Source organism: Trachemys scripta, chromosome 1 (genome assembly GCF_013100865.1).
Source record: "Trachemys scripta elegans isolate TJP31775 chromosome 1, CAS_Tse_1.0, whole genome shotgun sequence".
NCBI classification, from domain to species: domain Eukaryota; kingdom Metazoa; phylum Chordata; order Testudines; family Emydidae; genus Trachemys; species Trachemys scripta.
The window spans coordinates 210,204,637-210,230,990 of NC_048298.1; the positions used below are offsets into that span (position 1 = coordinate 210,204,637).

At 42.1% G+C, this 26,354-nt stretch overlaps 1 protein-coding gene across 2 annotated transcripts; it reads right to left on the reverse strand.

Moving 5' to 3' along the window:
* Positions 1-122: 122 nt before the first annotated feature.
* On the reverse strand, positions 123-24,404 carry PDHA1 (pyruvate dehydrogenase E1 subunit alpha 1). Of its 2 annotated transcripts, XM_034755750.1 has the most exons (12): positions 24,248-24,313; positions 19,073-19,087; positions 16,345-16,413; positions 11,848-12,021; positions 10,722-10,848; positions 9,293-9,384; positions 8,778-8,870; positions 5,937-6,092; positions 5,712-5,783; positions 4,571-4,638; positions 2,580-2,688; positions 123-593 (listed from the first exon to the last, which is right to left on the reverse strand). In XM_034755750.1, exons 1-12 carry the CDS (start codon positions 24,311-24,313, stop codon positions 429-431), a joined length of 1,206 nt encoding a protein of 401 aa, XP_034611641.1. In that variant the 3' UTR covers positions 123-428. The 2 variants fall into 2 exon arrangements, with proteins under 2 accessions (XP_034611641.1, XP_034611650.1); XM_034755759.1 differs by lacking the exon at positions 19,073-19,087 and having other exon boundaries at positions 24,248-24,404.
* Positions 24,405-26,354: the final 1,950 nt, after the last annotated feature.

Here is a 26,354-nt window from a genome sequence, read left to right on the forward strand (position 1 = left end):
TCAAGTTCTATAAACTGAATTCCAAAGTAAATCCTTATTTCTCTTTCCAACTTATTGAAAGAGGTGGGGCCTGACAAATAGTATGACCTCATACGCAAAGCAAACAGGCATGGTAGACCACGTTAGAGTGACACTTAATATATTTATATCTGTACATAACATGATTATTATTCAAAACATTTAGAGGAGTAACTTTCATAAGTAAAGCAATCCAAAACCACCCACTGCTTTATCCTAATTCAGCTCCTTATCAATGGGTACGTGCATTTTTCTACATAATGTTTATCTGTCCTTGGCTGAAAGCAATTTTACTCTTCCAAATAAACAACCTTAATATGAACAGTTCATTCTTACAACGAATACAAAATTTAATCTCCCCCACAAGGTGGCCATAATGTAACAGGCTGCTGGAGTAAACTGCATTAATTTTAGCCAACAGACTTGTATTTGATCCACTGACTCGGGCCACGTACTTCAAAGGGTGGCTCATTTTTGTAGATATGATTGCCTAATTCTTCCAATGGTGGTTCTGGATCAGTGGTAGCAAACTGAGCCGCCTCCTCAATTTCCTTCCTTACTTCAACATCAATCTCCTAAAACACAGAAGACGAGAGGCTGTGACAGAGAAAGCAATCTTAAAACAAATGTTGGTCTGTTTGTATAAAAGGGGGTGGCAGATGGAATAGTTACTGCTCACTGCTGGATTTCCTCCTTTCAGCAACTAATGCTGAGTGAGATAGGATTACATCGGAAGATCCATATTCAGGCAAACTTCTAGTGGTATTCAATAGGAACTATAGTTGCCTGAATAAGAACTGCAAGATTTGGCCATACTGCAAACATGGGAGCCTCAAATGCCTAATAGGCTAAAATTAAACTTCAAGCCCAAAGGTCACGTTAGTCATCTTGTCATTCCATAGGGATCATGATCACACTGTCCCTTTCCATTACAGCTGCTGACTGCCAGACACATATGGAGAGATCTTTTGCAAACTTTACCTGTTAGTTAAGCATACAAAACACTCAAGCAGGGACTCCTCCCCACAGCACCAAATGACTGTACTGCAGTCATTAATCACATGCAGGACACTGAGAATTAATAAACTACCAGAAGTCTAACTTTTCTCTAGAATTACCACTAATTATGTTCCACTGACTTGTTTAGTATGATTAGTAGTAGATTCACAAGATGAGCCTGGCAGAATTTTTTTTTTTTTTTTTTTTTTTTTTTTTTTTAAGCGCACTGTACAAGATCAATGATTAAGCTCCCCCTCCAATTTAAATTTTCAGAGTTGTGGGAAATTATGGAGGGAGGGGGGGTGTCAGACAATTATTTAATGACAAAGTTTTAACTTTTTGAATCTCAATATCTATATCCTATCAAAATATATAAAGTAAATTCTTAAGCAGCATTTTTCTTACTTTACCTTTCTGTAAATTTCAATGGAATTTTTTTTCCCCCCATGGGTTTATGTGTGGTTAAATGGATGGTTATCAACAATTAATCTTTCCAGGCCTATTTAAAGGACACAATTTAAAAACAAAATAACTCCCTCATCATGAAATTTATAATGCACTGATGGAACACCTCAGAGTTGGCAAATGCTCACATTCCAAAGGCTGGGATTGGGACCAGAATAAGGAAAGAGCTCTTATGCACAAATTGCCTTCAGAAGGTAAAATATAACCACCTTTGTATGAACCAGGCAGAAAATGAAAGCATGTATATCTGGCTGATCCCATTTACTTTTACATGGAAGCATTATGATCGAATAGTGGCATTCCATTGTTACAATTTTGCATGACAATTTCTAAAACAAATACAGTAGTTCCGTTTCTAATAAAGAACAGAACTTTAAGTGCTTCTATTTTGTAGACTCAAACCTACACACAACTTAAAGAGCTACAGCTGTAATTAATAACATACATATCCTACATTTCCTCTTTCAGTTCTGGTTACAAATTAAGATGTTAAATCTTTCATCTTTTTAACTGGCCTGTGCCTCTTTCCAGATTTGTTTAGCCAATTCAAAGAAGAAAAATCTTATCTCGATAAACAACAGAAACTGAAAAGAAGCGCAGAAAGAGTTTAACAGGGCTGTAGCATAATATTTGAGACACTTGGGTGGAGATGTTAGAGAGGACTTTCTGGGACCTGTCACCACCAAACTGAAAGGGAATGGGGATGACATCTTTGGAGTTAATCTCTAGTAGCAGTGATTTATCCCTGGGGCTTTCAAAATAGCCTAATTTGGGGAAAAAAAAAAAAAAAAAATTTTAAATGCACCAAGTAGTACATATTTTAAAATACAATTCCCAGGTGACAAAAACTCTTCCCCTCCAAGAGCTGGCACTCAAAAGTTTGCAAGGGGAAATACTGCCCTAAATTCTGTTGTTCATTTCTTACCAATAGCACTTTTATGCAGGCTGGGGGGGGGGGGGGCGGGGGGGGGGGGAAGGGGAGAACTATTGGCAGCACCATCACAGGGCCACTTACTATAATGTATTGTTTTTTCACAGGCTGCTCATTTATGCCTTAATAGGTTAACAAGAGTAGTCTGAAAAATATCACTTAATACCTTCAATTCCTCGACACTAGAAAGATTGTTGTTAACCATTCTGTCCTTCAGCAGAGTAATAGGGTCACTTTTGCTTCTGACTTCTTGAATTTCTTCCCTAGTACGATAGCTATGGGAGTCAAGGAAAGACATGCATTATATAAGCTCCACACACTACCACCCAGACATATGAGTTGTGATTACCCATTGAGACATAGCAAGAATTTTAATGAACACAGCTAATTTACCACTGAAATAAGGTGAAAAAAGTAATTCTTGTGTGAAGGCTCATGCAATGATTGTGTTGGGAGATCTGGATCCAACTCCCACTCTGCTAGACTGTGTGTGACTGGGCAAGTGACTTACTCTCTCTAAAAGGGATATTTCTCTATCTCACAAGGGATGTGTTAATGAATTCATCTCTGTCAGATGATGGGGGATTTAAGTACTTAGACAGAATATACTTGTATTTTTAAGACATGTGCCTACATAAGGCAGTGCCTAAAGTTAGAAATGAAAAATACTTAAAGCCATCTCATGTCCTAGCCACTAGAGGACTGCTCCCTACAGTGTCATCTCTCCTCTAGGTTTAAGTGACTGCACTTATAGGCTTCCATTACTTCCCTTTTCAAGTTAAACAGAACTTTCTGAAAATTCAGACTTAGTGCTCAGTTTGTTTGCAAAAAAATTTCCAACTGTCTTCACTGGCGCCTAAACTGGGTTCAGAGTCTTTCCTTTTCTCACATAACAACCAGCAAAAACCATCTGCAGGAAAACGAATCCCCCACTGATACAGGTGCAACTCCATTATTTTCAAGTTATGCTCTCTGAAGGCTGGTCTACACTACCGCGGTAAATAAAGCTAACTTACGTGAATAATGTAACTGAAGTTGACGTAGTTAGATCCACTTACCGCAGTGGCTCCACTGCGCTGTATCAACGGGAGAGCGTCTCCCATCAACTTCCCTTACGCTTCTCAGGGAGGTGGAGTACACAAACTGATGGGAGAGTGCTCTCCCATCGATTTAGCATGTCTTCACCAGACCTGCTAAATCGACACTCACTGCATCAATTGCAGCAGTGCCAATCGACCATTAAGTGTAGACATGCCCTTAGATCACACAGGTGTAACTCGTTAGAACGCAGTTAAAAAAAATCTTAAAGATGAAGCACAAGGAGAAACAGAATCCTGCTCTTATACTCAGCTGTGAATCAAAAAATTGTTTGATCCCTTCAGAGGGAATGGTGTAACAGGACCACCTCCCCCTAGAAATTCTCATCACCTGATCTTATTTTCCAGCAGCTAGACAATATCCTTCCTGAAATACAGAATCCACACGGAAACTCTAGCACAGTGATCAGTTCCCAATGTGTTTAAAAACACTTGGAGTAGCGCTAGTGCGCTAAGGGTGAAAACTACTCAAAATACTAAGATTTAATTTGGAATGAAAAATTCTAATACCGTTACTTTAATTTCTCTACCAAAGGACAATCAACACTTTCATTGAAAGCACGCACCAGAGAGGTTTAAAAGCAAGCCATTTTTCAGTTAAAGCTCACAAAAAAAGTGGAAAAAGGAATTTGTTGGTACAGAATAAACAAGGTCTTACTGAATGTAAAATCTTTGAAAAATATATCTAACATTGGGACTTATGCCACTTTGAAATATTATGAGTCAAAGCAACTGAGAGAGATATTAAGTCAGACATTACTGTGATATGTGCCATATAAACCTATTAAGAGATACAGTATAGCATTAATGGTTGGTGATGCGTTATTGGGCAAGGGGATATGAGTGGTCAAATTGATTCTCATAAGCAAGATTTCAACCTTAATTTTTTTTTACATGCCTAAAGATGGATTTCAGCAAGGTACCCACATTGCTATATTTTTGTCAGTGGCATGAATTTTTTGATTATGAGTGTGCAGGTACAGAGTCTTTTCTACCACTCACTAGACTTTGTGTGTAGATTACCCAATAGAGAAAGTTCACACAACCCTTTCTACTGTACCTTATTCCAGGGTCACTCATACTGTGTCCATGATAACGATAGGTCTGTAACTCCATCAGCATAGGACCCTGAAAAAATAAATAGTTTATAGTTGTTTTCATAAGCCTAAAGAGCAACAATATCATATTCTACAGATCCAGGCATTACCCACTCGCCTCAGCTACTCATTTTGTGTTTGAATGAGACAACACCAATGCTCCCCTAAACCACCTTTCCAAGCTCACTCTTTGCTTTACACATGATCTCTTGCAACATGGACAAGAAATATTTCATTATCCTGAAACTATTCCTAGATGGGTTTCAAGAAGAACCTTGGATATATGTTTTGTGAAGGCAATTCAATAACTTCACTTGGCAGCTTGTTCTCATGTGTTTAAACAGCATAGCTCCACAGCTTCAGATATCAGTCCACCATTATTCAGCAAGTTTCAGTTGCATAAAATTGTCCTCCCTTTCAAGATTGTAACAGAGTTGATCTTGCTCTACCAGTACTGATTAGGTCTCTTGTGCTTCTTTCATGCCACTTCTAGTGTCAAAAATAGCATTCAAAAATAAATTCATCCACTTCATAAATGGTTCTAAAGTTGTAGATGAGGTGGAACAAACACTCCAATACAGAAGATCTTCATTGTCATTTTATATCATGTCTGAGTTAGTGCAAATTACTGTATATGCCTTCTTTTACAGTTTTACTCTTCCTACATGATCTCACAAAGATTTACTTCGGTTATTTTATATTTGTTGCAAGAGGATTATTACTCTTTCCCCCACCTTTTAATTGGTAAATAAAATGTTTAAAGCATACTCAGAAATCCTCTCAGGAGAAGACATAAAATGGATGAAAATACATGCTTTTCAGTTTTAATATGATCTTTCTACTTAAGTCAATTAATATTGGTAAAAGGTATTTAGACCGTCCATTTCTGTAAAACTAATAGAGAAAAATTTGGTCAACTAAATATTATATAAATAAATGTTTGCTACTGAAACTTTCCTTAATTGAGAAAAAGAGATGCAAAGAGAATTTCAAAAATAATTTAACTGCAGAGTACTGGCTTGGTATGAGATTTTGTATGTGAGACCAATATAGCACAAAATAATTACCTTATCCATGGTAAAGGACTGATATTGAGTAACTTACTTTTCCAGATCTACAGTGTTCAGCTGCAAACTTCGTTGCCTCTCTCACACAGAGAATATCCATACCATCCACCTGTTGACAGAAAAGCTTTTTAATTAGATCAGAGCAGAACAGACTTCAGAGGGTGAACAATCAATTTAAGTATTCTCATAGATTCAGTATGAATTCATCATCTCTAACAATCTGCTCCATTATAAATACGGGAAAGATGGAAACTGTTCTCACTCTTATCCCTGGAATGTAGTCTCCTCTTCTGTAGTAGTCAGTGCTGGCTGCAGCTCTCTCTACTGAGGTCCCCATTCCATACCTGTTGTTCTCACAGATGAAAATGCACGGCAGCTTCCATAAGGCTGCCATATTATAGGTTTCAAATATCTGACCCTGGAAGAAAACCAGTAACCTGTAAGTTGGGTCCCTCTTTGGATTCTTTAAATTTTCAGTATCGAGGCCTACAGGGGTTCTTTCACTTCCCCCCAAAAGTCCGGCTAGTATTTGACTTGGATAGTGAACTCAAATTCTGAGTCAGTTCAGTCTTGAAAGAAGAAGATCATAGGGTTGAAGATCTACTTTTCATCTTAACCTGTATGTAATAAAATACTCTCCCATTAAAAGGTAGTATCCTTACCACCCCCGAGATAGCAAGATTCAGGATAAACTGGTGCACCAAAAAGAGTTCACAACACTAAAATATTTTCAATAGAAAATTTGAAAATTACATTAATAAAAGCAATGTTGGACTACACATGTAACGTGCTACAGTTCTACTTCAGTTAAATAAAGAAAGTTCTAACAACACTGTTGTATCATCTACTCTATGCAAGTAGAGGTCATGGAAAAGGTCATCACTTGAGAATTCCATTTGCTAGTGGAAACTGGGATGGCTTCCATAGCTGTGAGGAGAGGAGATTTAAAGCACAGATTTCTGTACAAGTTGCTATAGTTAAGTTTCTAGCCCTTATTGGTAAAATAACCTTCTCCCGAGGGAATTCCGCGCCACTGCGCATGCACTGAATTTATGTTTCCCTATAGATTTCTTTGCTTCCCCTCAGAAAAATGACTTTCTGATGGGGAAGCAAAGGGAATCCACAAGAGCAGTATGTTTTGGATGCCCAGGGCAGCTAGCAGAGAGATAAATCACTGTGGGGCAAGGGGTGGGACCGAGGAAGACCTGGATGGTGGCTCCTACCCTGTGACAGGGGCACGGGACTTCCCCTGCATGGCATCCGGGGCTGTATCAGACCCACCCCCAGATTTCTCTCCCAGCTGTAGGAAGCTCTGCAAACTCCTCCCTCACCCCGCTTCTGCACCCATCGCTCCTCAGCTGCAGAGGGAGGGATCACTGTACAGGGAACTGCTCCCCCAACTGCCCACCCCTGTGCATCCACACCCCCTCATACTCAGACCCTCCTGTTGAGCCTCACTTAGGGTGACCAGATGTCCTGATTTTATAGGGACGGTCCCAATTTTGGGGGATTTTTCTTATATAGGCTCCTATTACCCTCCCACCTCCTGTCCCGATTTTTCACACTTGCTGTCTGGTCATCCTAGCCTCACTCCTCCCTGCACCCGGACCACCTCAACGAGCCACCCACACCCAGATCCCCACCCTACCGAGCCCCAACCACCTTCACCTGGATCCCCCCCGCAGAGTCCCATTATTGTTGCACCCAGAACCCCCCCAACAAGCCCCTGTGCATCCAGATCCTCCCTGCACCTGGATCCCCCACTTAGCTGCCTGCACCCAGATTGCCCCACACAGAACCCTCTCAACTCACACCTGGATCCCCCATACACTAAACCCCTCCTCCTGCTTTGCTGAGCCTGCCTGCCCACAGCTGGTGAACCTGGCATGGAGGGGCAGGGCCCTGAAGTGATTCTGGGGCAGGCCCGGTCCTTGCTCTGTGTCAGGGTTGGGTGCAGCCTCACCACTGAGTCTGTGTCCTTGGAGGGGAGCTGCACAGTGATCTCCCACCTCTGTGCAGCCAGTGGCCTGTGCTCCCCAATGCCATGATGGAGTCTCCACATTTATTAGACAAATAACATTTGCAGAATTTTAAAATACTTTACACAGAATTTTTAATATTTTGGTGCAGAATGCCGTCAGTAGTAAATAACCTTTCATATGTGAATCAAATACAAGCGGATGAGGTGCTATTCCCCACCCCAGGTCTTCAGGAAGACAGGTCTATTGTGTCTGCTACTGCTCATGGAGATTTCCAAGCACCAACAGAGCGAAGTCAGAATGAAATTAACACCACTAATCAGTTTGAGTGCTGCACTTGAGAACTCTGGACAGGAGAGAAACTCAAGAATCATGTCAACGTCATGCTTCTCCTACTTCGGAAAGCCATGAGCAACGGCAGAGGCAGGCACTGAGAGCTGCTCATAGGGCAGGTCCAGAGTACGCAAAGACATCTCCCCACAGCACTTGCAGGCTGAGACAGGGCTAGAATAGTGAAGACCCGGCCCCACTCCCTCACAGCTTCCTGGAGGGGAAGAGAGCTCCAAATGCGGGGAGTAGTGGGGAAATGGCACTTCAAAATTATAAGAAGGCACCTACTAGCAATAAGTTTAAGTGAAAGATGTGCTCCCAAGCATGTTCAAGACCCTGGTAAGAATTCCAGGATCCTTTGCACTTCTGGTATGTGAAGAACCACTAGGGTGAAGACTTCCACCACCACCACTTCTCTTGTCTTTCAGATCTACCTTTGGAAAGCAAGCCTGATCCCCTAATTTATAAACTTTCCAAACTTAAATTTTCCAAGCTCTAAAATATTTCTAAAATTCAATCAGTGTGAATGCCTAAAGTATGTAGAGTGATTAGACAGAGCAGCAGCCTGATAGTGACCAAAAGTTATCGGACAACTGCTCAGCAATCTATATGACATAAGTCTGGCTCTTAACCAGTTACCAGTGGACAACTGTCCACATTATAAAACCCTCCCTTCATCACAAGTGCCAAACTTACTGACTTCTACATAAAAGTCACAAAGTGATTGAAATGAATGTCAATAGGGCATACATAGGACTGCTCTTACTATACACATTTAAATCAAGAAAGCTTACTTGATTGGCAGCACCATCTCCATATAAAGTCAAACAGATCTCATCTTTGCCAAAGTACTTACAGGCCAAGGCAATCCCAGCTCCAAGGGGAACCTACAGTAAATTATAAAACAGATTTAACAAGTCAAACTGATATTTTTAGAGCAACATTTGGAACAGTTAGAGACAGACAGCTGTGAACTATAAAAATTAACTTTTGTAAATGTATGCAATTAATAATGAAAAGTATAGTTACAAAGGCTGTTAACTAATTTCCATAAGATTTGATTCCTGTTACAATCTAAACTCTAGTTTTCACATAACATTAAATAATATCAATAGTTTAATCTCTGTTAGATTCTGCTATATGTTTTGGTTTGTAAAGAATTAAGTGGAAACCAATTTAGACTATGGCAACGTATAGCAATGATTGCTGTAGGCAGACCCATAGGAAGAAAGGTGATGCTGGCACAGAACCTAAGTGAGATTTAATTTGATTTTAAAATGCTAGACATTTGCATACTGTATCATAGTACCTGAGCACCAACAATGCCATTGCCACCATAGAAGTGCTGGGCATACATGTGCATTGATCCTCCTTTTCCCTTAGCACATCCTCCTTTTCGACCTGAAAGGTGTAGGCATATAATGAAAAGAGGTTACATTATAAGTATCTGACAGGACACCGCAGGTAGCTACAAACAGATGGAGAACAGAAGAAAACAGTGCAACAATTACAACTAGCATCAAAGTAAACAGGAAATGAGATTAGCAAGAGAAATGAAAACAAACATCTACTGGAAGAGTCCCATCATTCTAAAACATCTTAGTATTTTCTAACAAGGAAGCAGATCCTGCTTGTGTTCAGACAACACGCCCCCACCCCCCACCCCAATACCTCTGATACATGCTGTAAGCTATAGCAGAGAAACACTGTTAGTCACAACCTTGGGTAAATATGGTTCCTGAGAGAAAGGTTCTAACCTGGGTTTTCCTGACCAGTCTAATCTATCAATCTAATCTATCATCTCAGCTTCACTGTAGCAATTACCATAACAAGAGTACCCTCATGTAACCAGGTCATCTCTGCACAATTCAGTTGTGCATTACAGATGAAGCCATGCTGTGCTACAGCTCCAGTAAAGACCCAGACAGTAGTACAGCTCAGGGTCAGAACCATCCAAACTGCAAAACTGGAGGGTGTCAAGCCCTATCATGAATAAATAAGGTCCATCAAAAGCATAGTTTAGATGGGACCTATAGCACAAATAATAATAAAGCTACTGTAGCAAGACATGCTTCTTAGACAGATAATGCTCATGTAGACAGAATCTATGATATCAAGCAAAGCTTTCAGAAGTGGTGTTAACTGAAAGGAATAGCATTTTATATTACTTACTCCAAGTCATGAGAAGTATTAAAGTTACTTTGTGACTTTATTGTGAGGCATCAGGAGAGGTCACAGAATACTGATGATTTACTTTACCATATTACTGTGTCCCAATTTATTTAGTATGTCATAGTCAGTTTAGATCAGCGATACTCAGACCTCAGTGGTTCAGGAGCCACATTAATGATCAACATTAACCAAAAGAGCCACAGTAGTGTAAATTCACCGTTTCATTTACTATAGTACTATATATATTTATATTTAAACAGTATGACAGGAAATATTTAGTTTTTTATATACATTATTCTTAGAGCAAAATGACTAAGTATTATTATTTTATCAACTACAATTGATTAATAACATAGTAAAAGCATCTTGATTGGTTAATAATTAAATCAGTGTTTTAATATCATGTGCTGCAAAGAACCACAGGAGACACATTAAAGAGCCACTTGCAGCTTGCGAGCCTCAGTCTGAGTATCACTGGTTTAGATGTTATCTGGAAATTCTGATGCAAGCTAAGTACAGCAGTGCCTGGATCCCCATTTATCTTTATTATTTTATTCAACATGAACCTGTAAGCTCAGCAAGGATCTCTCGGACAGCAGTTCCGCGTGTGTAGGCATAGCCATGAGCCCGGTATGCTGTTATCAAGTGATCTGTTGGATTTATGGCAGCTTCAAGTCCAACACAGCACGCTTCCTGTTGTAAAGGAAAAATAAGTCTGACAACAGGGGACAAAACATGAGACTCCTCTAGCCAGCTCTTGAGGCTGGGGGCCACGGTCCCCAGCCATACTTAGAAGACACGTAGCAATGAGCCCTGCACCTCAAAGGAGACATATGCCTGACATATGGGGCTGGAGCTAGGTCCTTTGAGAGTCACTGGACTACAACAGTCTGCAGCTCCAAAATAATCAAAACCAGCATAGGAGGAGATTGACGATTAGGTCAAGGAAGGTGAGAAACTAGGAAAGCTTGCAGACCACTGTCATTGCCTGTGTTCAACCACTTAAGCACTGCTCTTCCGATGCGCACCGTAACTGACCTTTCCATTCCCCATGACCAGCGAGTGGGGGAGACAAGTATCACCAGCCATCTCACAGAAGAGGGGATTTTGCACCACACACCCAAAAAGGGGGAAAAAGGACAGGCAGCAAAACTAGGCCACAGACATCCCTAAAGTTCTTTTCCTGCTGGCAGATGCTATTTTAGAGGCCAAAGGTTTTTTGCCCCAGCCTTCCCAAAAGACATCTGGGAAGCTTGATGTGAAGGAAGCAGGCAACCCCAGCCCTGCCTACACCTCCACATTAACTCTAAACAGAGCATTGCAGATGCTGGTTCCCTGTGCTCATCTTCAGCAGCTTCTTGCTTTCTTCCTCGCTGCTGTTGCCCTGAGGAAACTACAGGCAGATGATCCTCCTACCTCATTAGCTGGGGCACATATGATCCAAAGTGGGGTTTTTTTCTGTCTGTCTTTTTAAATAAGGAAAAATAGGCCAAGTTTTGGTTTATACATATGTTGAAAGAGAAGGGGTGTCCGTGATCCAGCTATGCTTTAAGACTAAGATATTTTCCACTGATATATGGAAAATATCTTAGTATATCTAAACTTAGCTCCCTCTTCATTCAAACCCCTACATTAAATAATGCAACACACACAGAATCCACACTTTATGAACTCTCTGGACCTGTCACTTACCTGACCATCATATAAGTGGCAGAAGCCACGAATAATCTTCTGTTTATACAGCTGGTCTGACTTTAGTTCCATGCGCCGAATGGTCTGCATAGTCCTGTAGTAATGGAGTCCCTCCTCCCGAGTCAGCACTGCTGTGACAGGAGGGCCCTCTTCCAGACGATGGAGATCGCATTTCTAAAGAAACAGTCAAGGAGGTATTTCAATAAGGTACATGTTCCTGTTTGGCATCTCAGCACTAAAAATCCAGTATTTTAAATTTATGTTCAAGTTCCACATAGTTTTTGAACAGTAAAACCTGACTATGTCTAAACCAGTGGTTCTCAAACTTTTCCGGACTACTATACCCGTTTCAGGAGTCTGATTTGTCTTGCGTATTCCCAAGTTTCACTTCACTTAAAAACTACTTGCTTACGAACTTAGACATAAAAATACAAAAGTGTCACAGCACACTATTACTGAAAAATTACTTACTTTCTCATTACTACCATGTAATTATAAAATAAATCAGCTGGAATATAAATATTGTACTTGCATTTCAGTGTACAGTATATAAAGCAGTATAAACCAGTCATTGTCTGTATGAAATTTAGTTTATACTGACTTCGCTAGTGCTTTTTATGTAGCCTGTTGTAAAATTAGGCAAATACTAGATGAGCTGAGTTGAGTTGAAGCTCTGGGGTGGGGCCAGGGATGAAGGGTTTGGAGTGGAGGAGGGGGCTCAGGGCTAGGGGTGCAGGGAGGTGAGGGCTCTGGCTGGGGATACGGGCTCTGGGGTGGGGCCGGTGATGAGGGGTTTGAGGTGTGGGAGGGGGCTCAGGGCTGGGGCAGATGATTAGGGTGTGGGCTCTGATGTGGGGCTGTGGATGAGGGTTTTGGGGTGCAGGCTGCCCCAGGGCAGCGGCGGGAGGAGACAACTCCCCCTAGCCATCTCCCCACCCACAGCAGCTCCGGGGCTGGGGGAGAAGCTCCTCTCCCCACTGGCAGCCCTGCACACCCCAACTTGCTCCCTTCCCTTCCCTGCCCAGCCTCTACCTCTCTCCTCTGCAGGCTCCTGTGGCTGTGCACCTGCAGGGCCCTTTATAGCCGGCTGCGCGGCCACGCAGCTTAGAGGCAACTTAGACACCCAGTCCTTTAGTAGCAGTATTCCTTTTTAGCAGGCCAGTCTACTTTGTCTGTGCCCTACCAAAGGACAGAAAAAAAAAAAAAAAAAGTCTGATCCTTTTACATGGCTGTCTTTCTGTGGAGGAAGGGGTCATACTGCTATCTGGGGTCAGATAGGGAAGTGGTGGTAATGTACTCAAGTTCTCCCCACAAGATCGTGATGATCAGAATGTTTGTTCAAGGGGTCTGCTGTAAAATAATTAATAGTGGTGATAGTTACACAGTCTTTGTTACACTTCAGAGTTAATGCTCCATTAAGAGGATGGCAGCATTTTGTACCCCACAGCTATTAGAGCAGTTTCATCTCCAGTGCCAATCCACTGACACCAGTGGGCTTACACCAGGAAGAAGTTGACCCAACTATTCCATCTGCAGACTCAGGAAGACAGCACTGCTTCACAAGTCACATTCCAAAGACAATCTTAAAAACCATAATGGTTAACAACATAGGTGTGACACACTGTACCTCAAAGTAGCACCCTGGAACCGCCATATTCACCACTGTGATATTATGATGTTTTGTACAAAGTATGCCTTGAGAGATATCATTTTATAAGTTTAGGATTTAGAATGCATGTTTCTATTTTTATTTCTTAAGGTAACTATCTGCTTTATGCCTACCACTTATAATAACTACAGAAAGATAGATTTTAAGTGAATAAACTAAAGTTAATGTTTTATCCTTACCAGTGAGTTTGTCTAAAGTGCTTGTGAAATCTGCTCAGGTCACAAAGACTGGTGCATGTTCACTTTCCTATGAAGAAGTGGTGAACTAAGTAATGAACTTACACTGGTCAGGCTTCTGACCAGTGCAAGATGGTACAGTTCTGGGGTATAAGGCTGAGAAGCTGGGGGGGATTGGCTGGAGCCTCTATCGCTGGTTTATGTGTGGCTGGGAGATCACTCATGTAACTCAGTTGGGTGTGTCCCTGCCTGTGGATGGCTGTGTAAGTGCAGTGCCTGTCAGAGGTTTGTAGCTTGACATCAGCATCACAGTGTGGGAGGCAAGCCAGGTTGGTGGGTTTGAGGGCTCAGCAGTCCCACAGTCCAGGATGCACCCCGGGGACCCCATCACAATAGGACCAGGTCTTATTCTATACACCAGCACACGGAGGGCCTTTTGTACAGGATCTCTCTTTGCCTGCTAAAAGGGGCATCACCTTTGCAACATACTGCCCTATCCCACCCTTATACCATGCAGGAAGATTCTGTGTGGTTCTGCTCCCACCAGTCTGGATGAGTGGGAAGTGGGTACTTCCCAAAACCTGAACAGGAAGTGAGCATAAATTATCTCAGATGGAGTCTGAAGTAACTGAAACTGTCTTCCCCTCTCTGTGCTCCAGAACAACCTCTCCTTCCTGGGGTAGCTAGTGGCATAGGAAACAGTCTCCAGGGGCTGCAGCAAATCAAACAATTACAGAGGATGCCCCATTCCCTCTTGCATGTTCCCCAGATTCCACACAGACATGAGGGAAAGGCTGCATGTTTAGGATATGGAACCCATGGCTTCTGCTATGGTGTGACATTTTGGAGTCCACCCAGACCAAGCTACTGCCTGTCCTTTGGATGCCTTGGTGCTGTGCAGCCATGGTTCAGATATCCAACACCAGCAGACAGCCCACAAGCATACGGTTTCACCCTCGCTCTGACCAGCCCAATTACTCTTTGCTGGGTGATGCCAGCCCTTCCAGTCCCAAGTCTCCCTGAAAAGGTCTGTCCCAAGTTCTTAACTACCAGATACTTGGATTTTTCACATCTGATCTGTGACCCCTGAAAACATGAAGCCAGTCCCCCAGATACCAGTTTATTTTGGAACACACACTCCACACTGCACAACAGAGACCTGCTTGGTATGAAAATAAACAGACAACCACAGGCTTTGCACTTTCCTATTGGATAAAATCCATTTTCTAATAAGAGTTACATATTGCCTTAAAAGTTTCCCAGCTTACCCCTTAACTATAAGGGGGATCCAGTATTCACATGCACTGGCTTCCTCCTTGCCCCGGCAGTGCCCCACTCTCACTCCACCCTTTTCCCCAAGGCCCCACCCCCAGTCGCCCCTTTCGCCCCGGCTCTGCTGGAACAGCTGACTGCGGCAGGCAGAAGGTGCTGGGAGGGAGGGAGAGGAGTTGATTGGCGGGCGCGAGGGGACGGAGCTGGCTGCCAGTGGGTGCTAAGCACCTGCTATTTTTATGAGGGCTGGAGCACTCAGAGTTTGCGCTTATGCCAGTATTCACTGATAGCCTCCTGCCTTGAGACTGTCCTCCAAGTTCTGGATGCTCTTTAATTCAAACCACTTCCATTTTAAAATGGTTTGCCTTTCCCCCCCCCTTCAATCACTATTCACAATAGATATTCAAAGTGGGGAAAACTCCCTCCTTTCTTAGTTTTCGAAGACTGTGATTTTCTTTTCAGTTTCAAGCCATTTCCCTTTGATTTGATGGTTCCTCATTGTTTTTTCTTGGACCTGACAATGGCTACAGGTTTGAAGCTAGTAGCTGGAGAGGTAGTTCCTCTCTGCCTGATTGCTTCACCGCCCTGTTGTGAGGTGATGCTGAAGTCTCACCGCAGTATCTATCACAGTTTTATATATATTATATATATATATATATAAACTGATAGGGCCAAGAGATGAACAATGGTATTGTGTACTATTAAGGGCCCGGTCAATCCAATGCCCACTGGCATTCTGGGTATAAAGACAGGAGACCTTCATCCTCATGAATCCGTGCAGAAGCTTAGTACATGTCTCAAGGGCAATTTAAGCTAAAGGACAAAGCTGGCACAACAATAAACGGGTATAAACTAGTCATGAATATAGACTGGAAATTAGAAGGTTTCTAGCCATCAGAGGAGTAAGGTTCTGGAACTGCCTTCCAATAGGCTTAGTGGGGGTAAACAGCCTCCCTAATTTTAAGTTAGAGCTTGATGTGTTTATGAACAGGATTATATCAGAGGGTTGCCTGAACATCAGGGGGCTGGACTCCAGGACTCAGGAGGTCCCTTCCAGTCCTAAATTCACGATATTTCAGTTTTTCATCTCAATAATTTATGCTATTTTTTGTTTTTTAGTTACCTCAGAATCTTACATTAGCATTTCAAATATCCCAAACAGCAACAATTTTTACTCTTGCCTCTTAACTTGACTTTTTTTCATGCACTGAGGGAATATCAGTTGTGAACTCCTGCCAGGTGCAGATAGATATAGAAATGTGTGGTTCTGAACATTCAGAAAATATGTCTTTTCTTACAGAGAAATCCACAGTAGTAATATCTACAACAATATTTCTATTTAATTCTAATTCTCAAAAATGAAATATTCAACTTCCTTACCTTAATATCAAATGTAGCCTCACTTGCGAAGTCTGCATAGTTACGAGATGCCACCACCACACGGGAAACCTATAAAAAAAGCAATACATGTTATTTAAATTTAGAAGTCAACAACAATCCCAAGAAAAAAAAGAACATTTCCCCAGCCATTTAAACATGTAGCACATACAGTACTTCCAGATACTAATGGAAAGTGTTTAACTCACAAATTATGTTTATCTTCCCATAGTACTAGAGAGTAGTTTGGATTTTAACTTGTACCCCACCCCCTACATATTAGGGCTCCTTTTCTAACTTGATTTTTAGAGTTTTTTTACACAGAAGATGGGTGCCATCTTGAGCTTGCAATCGTGATCAATTATTAAGTAATAATGGAAACACATAAGGATTTTGAACAGTTCTTAAGACCCTGAAAGAATCAAGAGCATCAAAATCAAAGGACAGCTGTCTTTTTGTATGACATTTACCCTGTGAGAACACAGCTTGAGTGGGACATAGGCTTTGTCCTGGCCCTTTGCATAGGGGTGAATTTCACCTATATTAGAATAGCAAGAAAAATACTAGTTTTCTGAAATTTAGGCTGCTCTAACCATTTCAAGTTAACAGCTACCCTAGACCAGTCCCCATGACCTGGCGGGATTTAAAATTATTCACTTCTAGAGACAACCCAGACCCACTTTAGAAAGGTAATGATAGGAGCAGATAGTTGAGGAACAAAGAATAGCATAGATGGAGCCAGAAAAGCATAGTGATATCTTGGAAACAGTGTGAAAACATAAGGGCAAGGGACCTAAGACACAGAAATCTTCAAGAAGGAAATGTAACAGAACAGGCAGCACATTTTAAAATAAAGTGTGCATGGATTATAGGGCTATTCCACACTCAACACTCCTTTGTAACTCTCATAAATGATGGTTATGTTGCAACATAATGTAGCTGAACCCCCCCCCCACACACACACACACGATACAGACATCAGGATTATCCATCCATCCACTGTCTATACAGCATAGTGAATACAACATTTTACCTCTAGTTCCAAAAGCCCAAGCTGCTATCTAGCTATATAAAAGAGCAGTTCCAATAACTCATTCAGCCAAGCTGCTGACATATATGGTCACCTGAAGGGTCATATAGCACATCATGTAGTTCACCTCCCATACCACACTGACAGGATTTTTTTCAATTTTACTTTTTATTTATTTATTTATTTTTTATAACGCCCTTACCGATGGCGGTCACTAGTCTGTTACGATTGTGATCCTACAAGTTACCTTGGCAGTTTATTCTATTGCTTAAGTGATTTTATAATCCTAATGTTTTTCCTAATATGAGCAGGTAAGACATTTTATCCAGGAGTGGGCAAACAGACACGCCAGTACATAATACTGCATGTACATCTTTGGAATAAGAGTCCATGGGGTGTGTCTACACTACAGAAATACCCTGTAGCAGCACCATGGTGTAGACACTTCCTACATCAACGTACAGGGTTTTCAATCAATGCAGTTAATCCACTTCTCTGAGAGGTGGTAGCTACACTGATGGAAGAATCCTTCCATTCACCTCACCACATCTACACCACGGGTTAGGCCGACCTAACTGTGGTGCTCAGGGTGCAAAATTGTTCATATTTAAAAATAAAGTTGCAATTAATGACCAGAAACCAGAGTGAACTGTAATGTAAGCCTGGTCTACCTAAAACTTAGGCTGACCTAGTACATTGCTCAGGACTCTGAAAAATGTATACACACAAAATTTTATATTATATATAGATAAACGTCTATAAACAAATACTACACCGTTATATATATTGTATCATCTCTCAAGCACATTATATTTCAACATACTACAAAGTTACTACCAATCTACAGAATATCAGCAAGCTAAATATGATTCCATTTCTTCCTCCATTATCTTTCAACCTTCATCCCGCAGCCCATCACTTTTCATCCACATTCACCAAAATTTGGCATAACATGCACAATCCACATTACATGACTGAATTCACTGATACCATCACTACATTTAAAAGGACACTGACTTCTTTACACTCTTCATTACTTATTCTTTAAAATATTGTGGGAAGAGGCTGCACTTTCATCCTGTTTTGATTTACATTTGGGTTCCCCCCCCCCAATGTTTTGAATGGAGCAGATGACATACAATTATTTTTCTTTAGTAACAATTCAAGTTTTGGCCTGAGGGTTGGTAAACATCTCTCTTTGATAATTAATATCAGTAACCAGGGATTTGGGATACTTATTGTTAGATTGTTGCTTGGCATTAACTGACAGAAAAACAGAACTATTTTCATACTTAACAAGAAATATTGTTCTGTTTTACTTTCTCAGAAATTGAGTACAAATTTAAAAACAAAAAACAATTAACCCTCCACTTTTAGACTCTGAAGGACTTTCCTCACACTACAAACATTTTGAAGCAACCTAAAAACCCTAATATCCTTTTAACCCTTCTTTAATGCAACAGATTAAAAGAAAAAACAACTAAGATTAAAGATAGTCAAGAAAAATTCTGAAAATTAGATTAAATTAGTAAAATGTAGCAATACTAACAGTGCTCTCTAGCCATTTTATATGTGAAGTTAAAAATGAGCAAGGAGTTTAGGTTTATATAAAAAGGCTAGCAAGTTTGTAAAGCAAATTACGTGTATATATATAATTTTAAATGGCTAAAAGCAAACCTTTACAGAAGTGATGTGCCTTACCTCACTAACAGCTCCCTAAAGTAGCAGCAATTGGAGGAAACAAAAGAGAGAAAGTCAACAGCTGTAATAAAGCAATTCAGGGAAAAAATAATCAACAGACTGTAATTTCTCTTGCTTATGGATGTACTTTAAGGCCTCATGGCTTGAATCTTCCCCGCTCTGGACTTCATGAAGTCATTTAACACCTGTGCACATGGAGTGCAAAGTTGATGTAAAAGATAACCTTATGAAGTGCATGTAAGTGCTACTCTTGATTGGCAGTATGTTAACTCTGACTTTGCACCAGTGTAAGTAACAAAATCCAGGAAAAAGAATCAAACCCCAAATTTTCAAACCTGGAAGCCTAAAATTAGGTTTCTAACTCTATATTAAGATATCTCAATAGAACTAGCTTGGGCACTCAAATGTGCAACACTCCAGAAAGTCCAGGCCATTTCCAATTGGGTGCCTCACCCTAGCTAGCAGCACCTGGATTTTATGACTTAAAGATCACAGGTGGCAAATGAGCTGCATCAGAGGGGATGGCTCCAGAAAGGGCAGTCTGCTACTTCCAGTTACAAAAATGACAATAGCCCTTTCACTTATTAGAGTCCCTGTTGTTCAGGGAAGAATCCTGAAGTTTCTGTCTATAGGGATTATCATTCTGAAAGTAAAGGCTAATAAATGCTTAAATTGGGGTACATAGTCTCATAATCTTAAAGTGTCCTGAAATGTATTTAAATTTTCAGTTCTTGATTAAAATGATCTTCACAAAAGCAGTGACAACATGTATTGTCAAGAACTAATGCCAGCAGTATAGAAGGGCACTATAAGAGTTAAAAGCCTGGTTCTCGCCTGCTTTAATACTGAGTGCATAATCTGAAGGGGGAAAAAAAGGTTCGTCAGATATTAAATAATGTAACACTTCATTGGTAAAGTTACTTTACAGATTCTCCTAAAGGCATTTTCCCTCTCAATAGAGGCTCCCTCCCCTTCTGCAGAGTTCTTGATTTCTGCAAGAGAGCTTTCCTCCCTTCCTGAGGTAGCACTCTGCCATTGTACTATCTGTCTATAAAGCTAAAATTTATAAAGGGTTTGGGGGTTTGTTTTTTGAGTTTTCTCAAAATGAAATTTACTAGAAATCAATTTTTTAAACTGCTTCATGGAGCTTAAATTTAATACATTTTATTTTGCTGTAAGCACACTGAACATAAAGTGGAACAACAGGCAAAAAAACCCCAAACATAAGATCAGTGGGGTGTACAAGAATACACAATGAAAGGAGAATGGAAGAAAAACCCCATAAGAATTGGGCTGCAACAGAGACATCGAGTGGGTGGAAAAGGAAAAGCAATTGACAATTGAAAGAATTCTCTCTGCTTCTACTCATGCCCTCACGCCATAATCTTGGAAGTTGATTATTGGTCAATCAGCCTGACAAGTTTAAACAGCAGAGACAAAACTCATTGGTCCAGGCTACAGACCAAGCAGGAGCACAAACCTGATTCAGAAAAATCTACCATTTTAGTGTAGTGCTCAAAAGTGTGTTTGGTGCTTTCCAGACATGTAATAAGACAGGGAATAAGACCATGTGGTGTGGAATAAGGAGGAGGGAGCAATAGCTCACTAAGCTCATCTGTCCCTGTTATATTCCTACCCTGCCCTCAAACTTGCCAATTTTCATTTACAAAATTTCTCTATTACTGTTCTCCTCAGAATGTTGCCCACTCATCCACTGTTCCTACTGGATGACCTTAGGCAAGTCACTTCACCTCTATGTCTCAGTTTCCCTCTTCTGTAAAATGATAACTATATTTACTTCTTTTGTAAAGTGCTTTGAGATCTTTGGATAGAAAAATACTATATTAGAACTAGGTATTAGTAACCACTTTTACTTTCTATTTTTAACCCACTAAATCCTCATCTTTGTCAAAATAACTCTTACCCATGACAATCCCCCTCCCACTCCATGTCCTCTCTCCATACAGGTCTGATTCTGATTTGCCTTACTTGTTAACCAGAACTAACTCTGCTAAAGTCAGTTACACAGGTATAAAACTAGTGTAGAAAAGATGAAAGTCAGATCCATTAATTTTTAGCCTCTCTTCCAAACTCTCCTCCAAATTAGCCCCTACCACGCAAGAGTGGGCAAGTCACTATCGCTCTCAAGGCTTGTCTACACTTACCATGCTTTAGCTGTACTGCCATACCGCTTAGTGAAGACATTACCTACACCAACAGGAGAGCGCTTTTTTTTTTTTTTTTTTTTTTAAACTGGCATAGGTACTCCACTTCTCCAAGAAGTGATAGCTGTGTCAATGGGAGATTGACCATTGAGAAGCCCTATCAACATAGTGCTGTCTATTTTTAAAAGCTTTCTTTCCAAAAGCATACTAAGAGAATTTGACCACATATGCTAACATCATAACACTTATTTGCACAAGTACTAGACACTGGGTTACACAGCCTAAGAACAGAGCACAAGATGAAAAATCCTGTAAATTCACACGGTAGTAGTTCAATAATGTCTTCTGTGGTTCACTCCCTTATTTGGTGTCAACACTTCAAAAGTTATTTTTAAAAGCTCACCACCAAAATGAAATCTAATCAATTTTTAAAAAGGTTGGTCTCATCCACAATTTTTCTGAGTTTGCACACACAACTGACTAGACATGGGAAACAGTGAAACTTCCTTTGTATAAAATTATGTCAAATGTACAAAGTAGACAAACTGAAAAATAATAATTTTATTCTCTGGTCTTTAGTAACCTTAGGATGACACATTCAACAACAGTAGGTAAAAAAATATATATACAGTGGTAGAATGTTTTGACAGTATCTGTAAGTTAGCATTTTTGTTAGCATTTTGAACTTTCCCTCTCAACCACCTATTCTCATTTTAATCCTTAAATTTAGCTATTTTATCACTAAAAACAACTGAAGAGAGTGAAGAGGGAATTTTACACTAGATTAGTGTGGGCTGACCCCAGACCCGGGATCACTGAGGTTAACAGTCAGGAAAACATTAAGTCCCCTTTTCCTTCCCAAAATATTTACCTTTCATTAACCCATTCAGTATTGAACTGCTCTGCATATTACTCTGCTGCTGTTTTAAATTGATATTCTATTTAAACTCATGCATTCTTGTTCCATTAAGTACCTCTGGCAAAAGATGCACTGAAGACAACTGAAGGCTTAGGGCTACTCTACACTGGCAACGCTAAAGCGCTGCTGCAGCAGTGCTTTAACATGGCTTGTGTGGTTGCGGCAGAGCGCTGGGAGGGAGCTCTTCCCAGCACTCTAAAACAAAAAAAACCACCACACCTCCACAAGGGGTGTAGCTTCCAGCACTGGTGCACTGTCTACACGGGCTGAAACTTGCTGCGCTCAGGAGGGTGTTTTTTCACCCCCGAGCGAGAAAGTTGCAGCATTGTAAATTGCCAGTGTAGACAAGCCCTTACGAAGCTCAAGCTACTCCCTGACCACCTTAACCCGCTCAATGGCTCAAGATCACTCCCACTTTTGCTCCTTACTTCCCTTCACTATCAAGAGTTCCCAAGGGTGAAGGAAAGGTTGGACTGACCTAAGTAGGGTAGGACAAAGCACTCTGCAAAGCCGGTCAAAAAACAAACAAAACACTTTTCATTCAACTATAGGAAGTCACTAAACAGCACACCCTTCCAGCTCCTAGTGAGCCCAAACCAAAGAAGATTGTTGCTCTGCCACTAAAACACAGGACCAGCTCCTACTATCTGGTTTTAATAGCATTTCATGTGATAATATTCATACCACTGCAAGTTTATACTGCACTTTACAAACCTGTATTGACATATTCTGCCCTGAACTATTTACAAAGTAAGTTAATCAAGACAGACACAAGATATGACAAGCTGATATAAGAAAAGGCTTAAGGTTTGATATTGAAAGGGTAAAAAGAATCTCTGGAAGTGAGTTTTGAAGAAAGAGCTAAGGAGGAAACAAGATTTGGCAGATGAAAAGAGGGAGACTATTCCAAATGTACCAGCAGCAGGATGGGATGTGTGTAACAAAATAATTGGGAAGAACATACAGAAACTGACAGAATGAGGAGAGTCTGCAATGCTCAAGAAGAATAAGTGGTGATGGTAGGGAGAATTCAGGAAGCAATCAAAAAAAGAACATTGTTAAGCAAGAGTTTGACAGTTTGTCTGCACTTAAAACGCTACAGCGGCACAACTGCGCTGCTGTAGTGCTTCAGTGTAGACACTACTCACACCAACAGGAGAGATTCTCCCACTAGTGTAGGTAATCCACCTCCCTGAGAGGCAATAGCTAGATCAGTGGAAGAATTCGTCCTTCAACCTAGCACTGTCTACCTTGGGGATTTAGGTTGGTTTAACTCCAGGGTGTGGATTTTCACCCAGCAGTTAAACTGACATAATTTTCTATGTAGATCAGGCCTGAGACAGAGGACCAGATACTCAGCTAGTGTAAAAGAGTACCCATTCACACCCACTGATGATCTGACCTGAATTAGGATGTAAGACAAAAAGTGATGCAGCAAGAGCTAACAGAAACAGGTAGGAAATGGCAGGTCACCTCAAGGAGATATTTTCAACTTGTAGTGAATCTAAATAAACCAAACCCATGTTCCAATTTACTATGTATAGTTGTGTACATGTATAAAGGGTAATTGTGATTGGACCTGCAAGAGAGCCCCTGGAAGGAACATCCTCTGCTGGCTTCAACGATCTGATTTTATAAAAGAAAATCTCACTGTAGTAGCATGTACCCAGACACTGCCCTCAGTAGTGCCCCTTTCTGGGCCAGGGATCCCTCCCCCCTTCACATAATAGAAGGCAGAGACTGAATCACACCACTCTTCGCGTTCTCATTGTAAACGTCTTTAAAAAGCGGAGTGACTCCGGAGTACGGGTGACATCAGCCCCCCGGTTTCAGCAGTGGGCGGGCCCGTCGTGCGGGCAGTTTAGTTTTATTTGTAGCCAGACAAAAGGCGGCATCTAGGGGCGGCTCCACGTCCCCGTTCTGAAGCGGCCCCACCCCGGTCCCGGGGCCCGGCCCGGCGCACGGGCCCAGTTTGCTCCAGCCCGGGGCCGCGCTCCGGCCAGACTCACAACCGCGCTCCGCTTCTGGCCCTCCCCGGGCGGCCCAGCGGCCGGGCCCGCTCCCCGGGCAGCGACGCCCCCGGCCCCTCACCGGTCTCGCGGCCGCGGCCGGGCCCTGCAGCACGCGGGAGAGCGCGGCCAGCAGCATCTTGCGCATGAGGGGGCGGCTGCGCCTGGCACGAGCGGCCTCCTGCCCTCGAGTCTCCTTCAGCGAGGGCCGCTCCCTCTCCCGCCGCTGGGCCGACCCTGAGCGGCCCGGAATGACGGCGGCGGCTTCTCGCGGCGCTGCGTTCCAGCCCGCGCGGCGGCCGACCGACGCCTTTCCCTGAGTTTCCGCGCGCTGCACGCGCCCAGCTGGGTCCGCGCCTCTCCCCCACCCGCGCGCCCGCTCCTCCGGGCCTGACCCGGCTGGGATGTGCGGGGCATTACCACGAGTGCTAGTCATAATGATAATTAACATTTATTACTACTAATAAATAAACATGAACATTTATAATCATGAACATTTATTATTAATCATACATAACACAGTGTATTAACACGAGTGCATTAGTGAGCTGGTGGGTAAAGCAGGGTCAGGGGGCCGCTCCCCAGGGAAGCAGGTGCTGGAATGTTGGCAAAATCAGGCATTAAGGGTGCAGCGGTGCCGGTGCCCGCTCCGAGTCGTGTGCATGCATATGAGACTCTCAGCAGGAGGGAAAGGGGGCGTGAGATTAAATGTACGTTTCTATCCCTGGTTGCTGGAAACGTGAGCCCTCAATCGTCAAACATTAGAGAAGACCCAATTAAAAACATCAACTGTTATTATTTTCATGTGCTTTTTTTTAAATCTCAGATTTGGGGGGAGGGCTTGGCGCATGATCTTTTAATGCTCGTGGTTAGCAGTGTTGCACTGCAGGGGACTGCAAAGGAAAGTTAGGAAGGCAGAATGTAATGAACTGAATGGGAATCTAGCCAGAAAACCACTCAGACAAGATCTGACTGAAAAATTTTGAATTTTTTTTTTTAGCAAAAAAAAGGATATATTTTAAAACAAATTATGAAAAATGTTTTTGATTTTCAACCTACTCTAGTTAATTTCTCTTTTGACTGTCAGCAACTAGACTATCCAATATGGCTGATATCTGTAATACAGGGTTAAATAGTAATATTAAAATTTTTATTAAAGTTAATGTTTAAAATTAAATATACCCAAGTTAAAAGGGAAGGTACTGTACATCTGGGGTCAGGCTTAAGTTATGAGGGATTACAGGTATCGGTTACAAGGATCACAAGATACATACATATCACATAACCAGCATAGACCCAGATTGGGGTGCAGGAGTTTTTAAAGCGTCTGTAGATAAGCGGGCTCGGGTACACAACCCATGGAATGTATTAAGAGTCCAAGTCAGTATCAGTGTAGCGAATAAGTACATGGGTGGGGTGCGTCCCTTGGTTCGTCAGGGAAGGAAGTGGGTTATTTCCCTGGTTGGTGGTCTCAATTACTCAACCTGGTATTGACGGTGTCCCATGATGTGTTTTGTATAAATGTCTCTGGATCACTTGATGGTGTTGGACACCATGAGCTGTGTCATGAGCCAGGCATAGTGTCAACCGACTCCGCACGCTCTCAGTACCAGCTCGTGGGGGTCCCACGAGCCCAGGGATCCCACGATCAGGGCGTGTATCTGGACCTCGTAGCCCATGGCTCTCAGGGTGTCGGCCAGCAAGGTGTACTTCAACGCCTTCCATGCTCGGGCCTCCTGGAAGTCTGGTGACCTGTTTTCAAATGGCACCGTGACGTCTACCATGAGGACCTTCTTCTTTTCTGTGTTCGTCACGACGATGTCAGGTAGCAGTCAGTTGTTTGTCCCAGGGATGGCGGAGTCAACTGTGATGTTCCCCAGGGATGGCGGGATGGCTTTCACCAGCCAGTTCTGGATGGCATTGTGACGGTGCCGCCAGGCTCCGGAGTGCTGTTTGCATCCACACAGGATGTGGGGCAGGGTCTCGTTGGCGTAGCTGCACTTCCTGCAGCGCTTGTCCCGGTTGCCATGGCGGATGGCTCCGTTGAGGGGAACGCAGTTGAGTTGGGCCTGGTGGATGAACCACCAGTCGGCGAACCTGGTGAAGCTGCCCCCGGGGAGGAAGTGGTTGCTGGCGTCCCACTTGCTGGACACCTCGAACACTTTGCCCTGGTCTGGCTTCTGCTTGAG

Coding starts and splice junctions, on each gene's coding strand:
- PDHA1 (XM_034755750.1), bottom strand. CDS start 24,313: ATGCGCAAGATGCTGCTGGCCGCGCTCTCCCGCGTGCTGCAGGGCCCG. Junction 12,022..16,344: donor AGGCTACATTTGATATTAAG/GTAAGGAAGTTG, acceptor CTGTTTCTTTAG/AAATGCGATCTCCATCGTCT. Junction 10,849..11,847: donor GCCACTTATATGATGGTCAG/GTAAGTGACAGG, acceptor CCTTTACAACAG/GAAGCGTGCTGTGTTGGACT.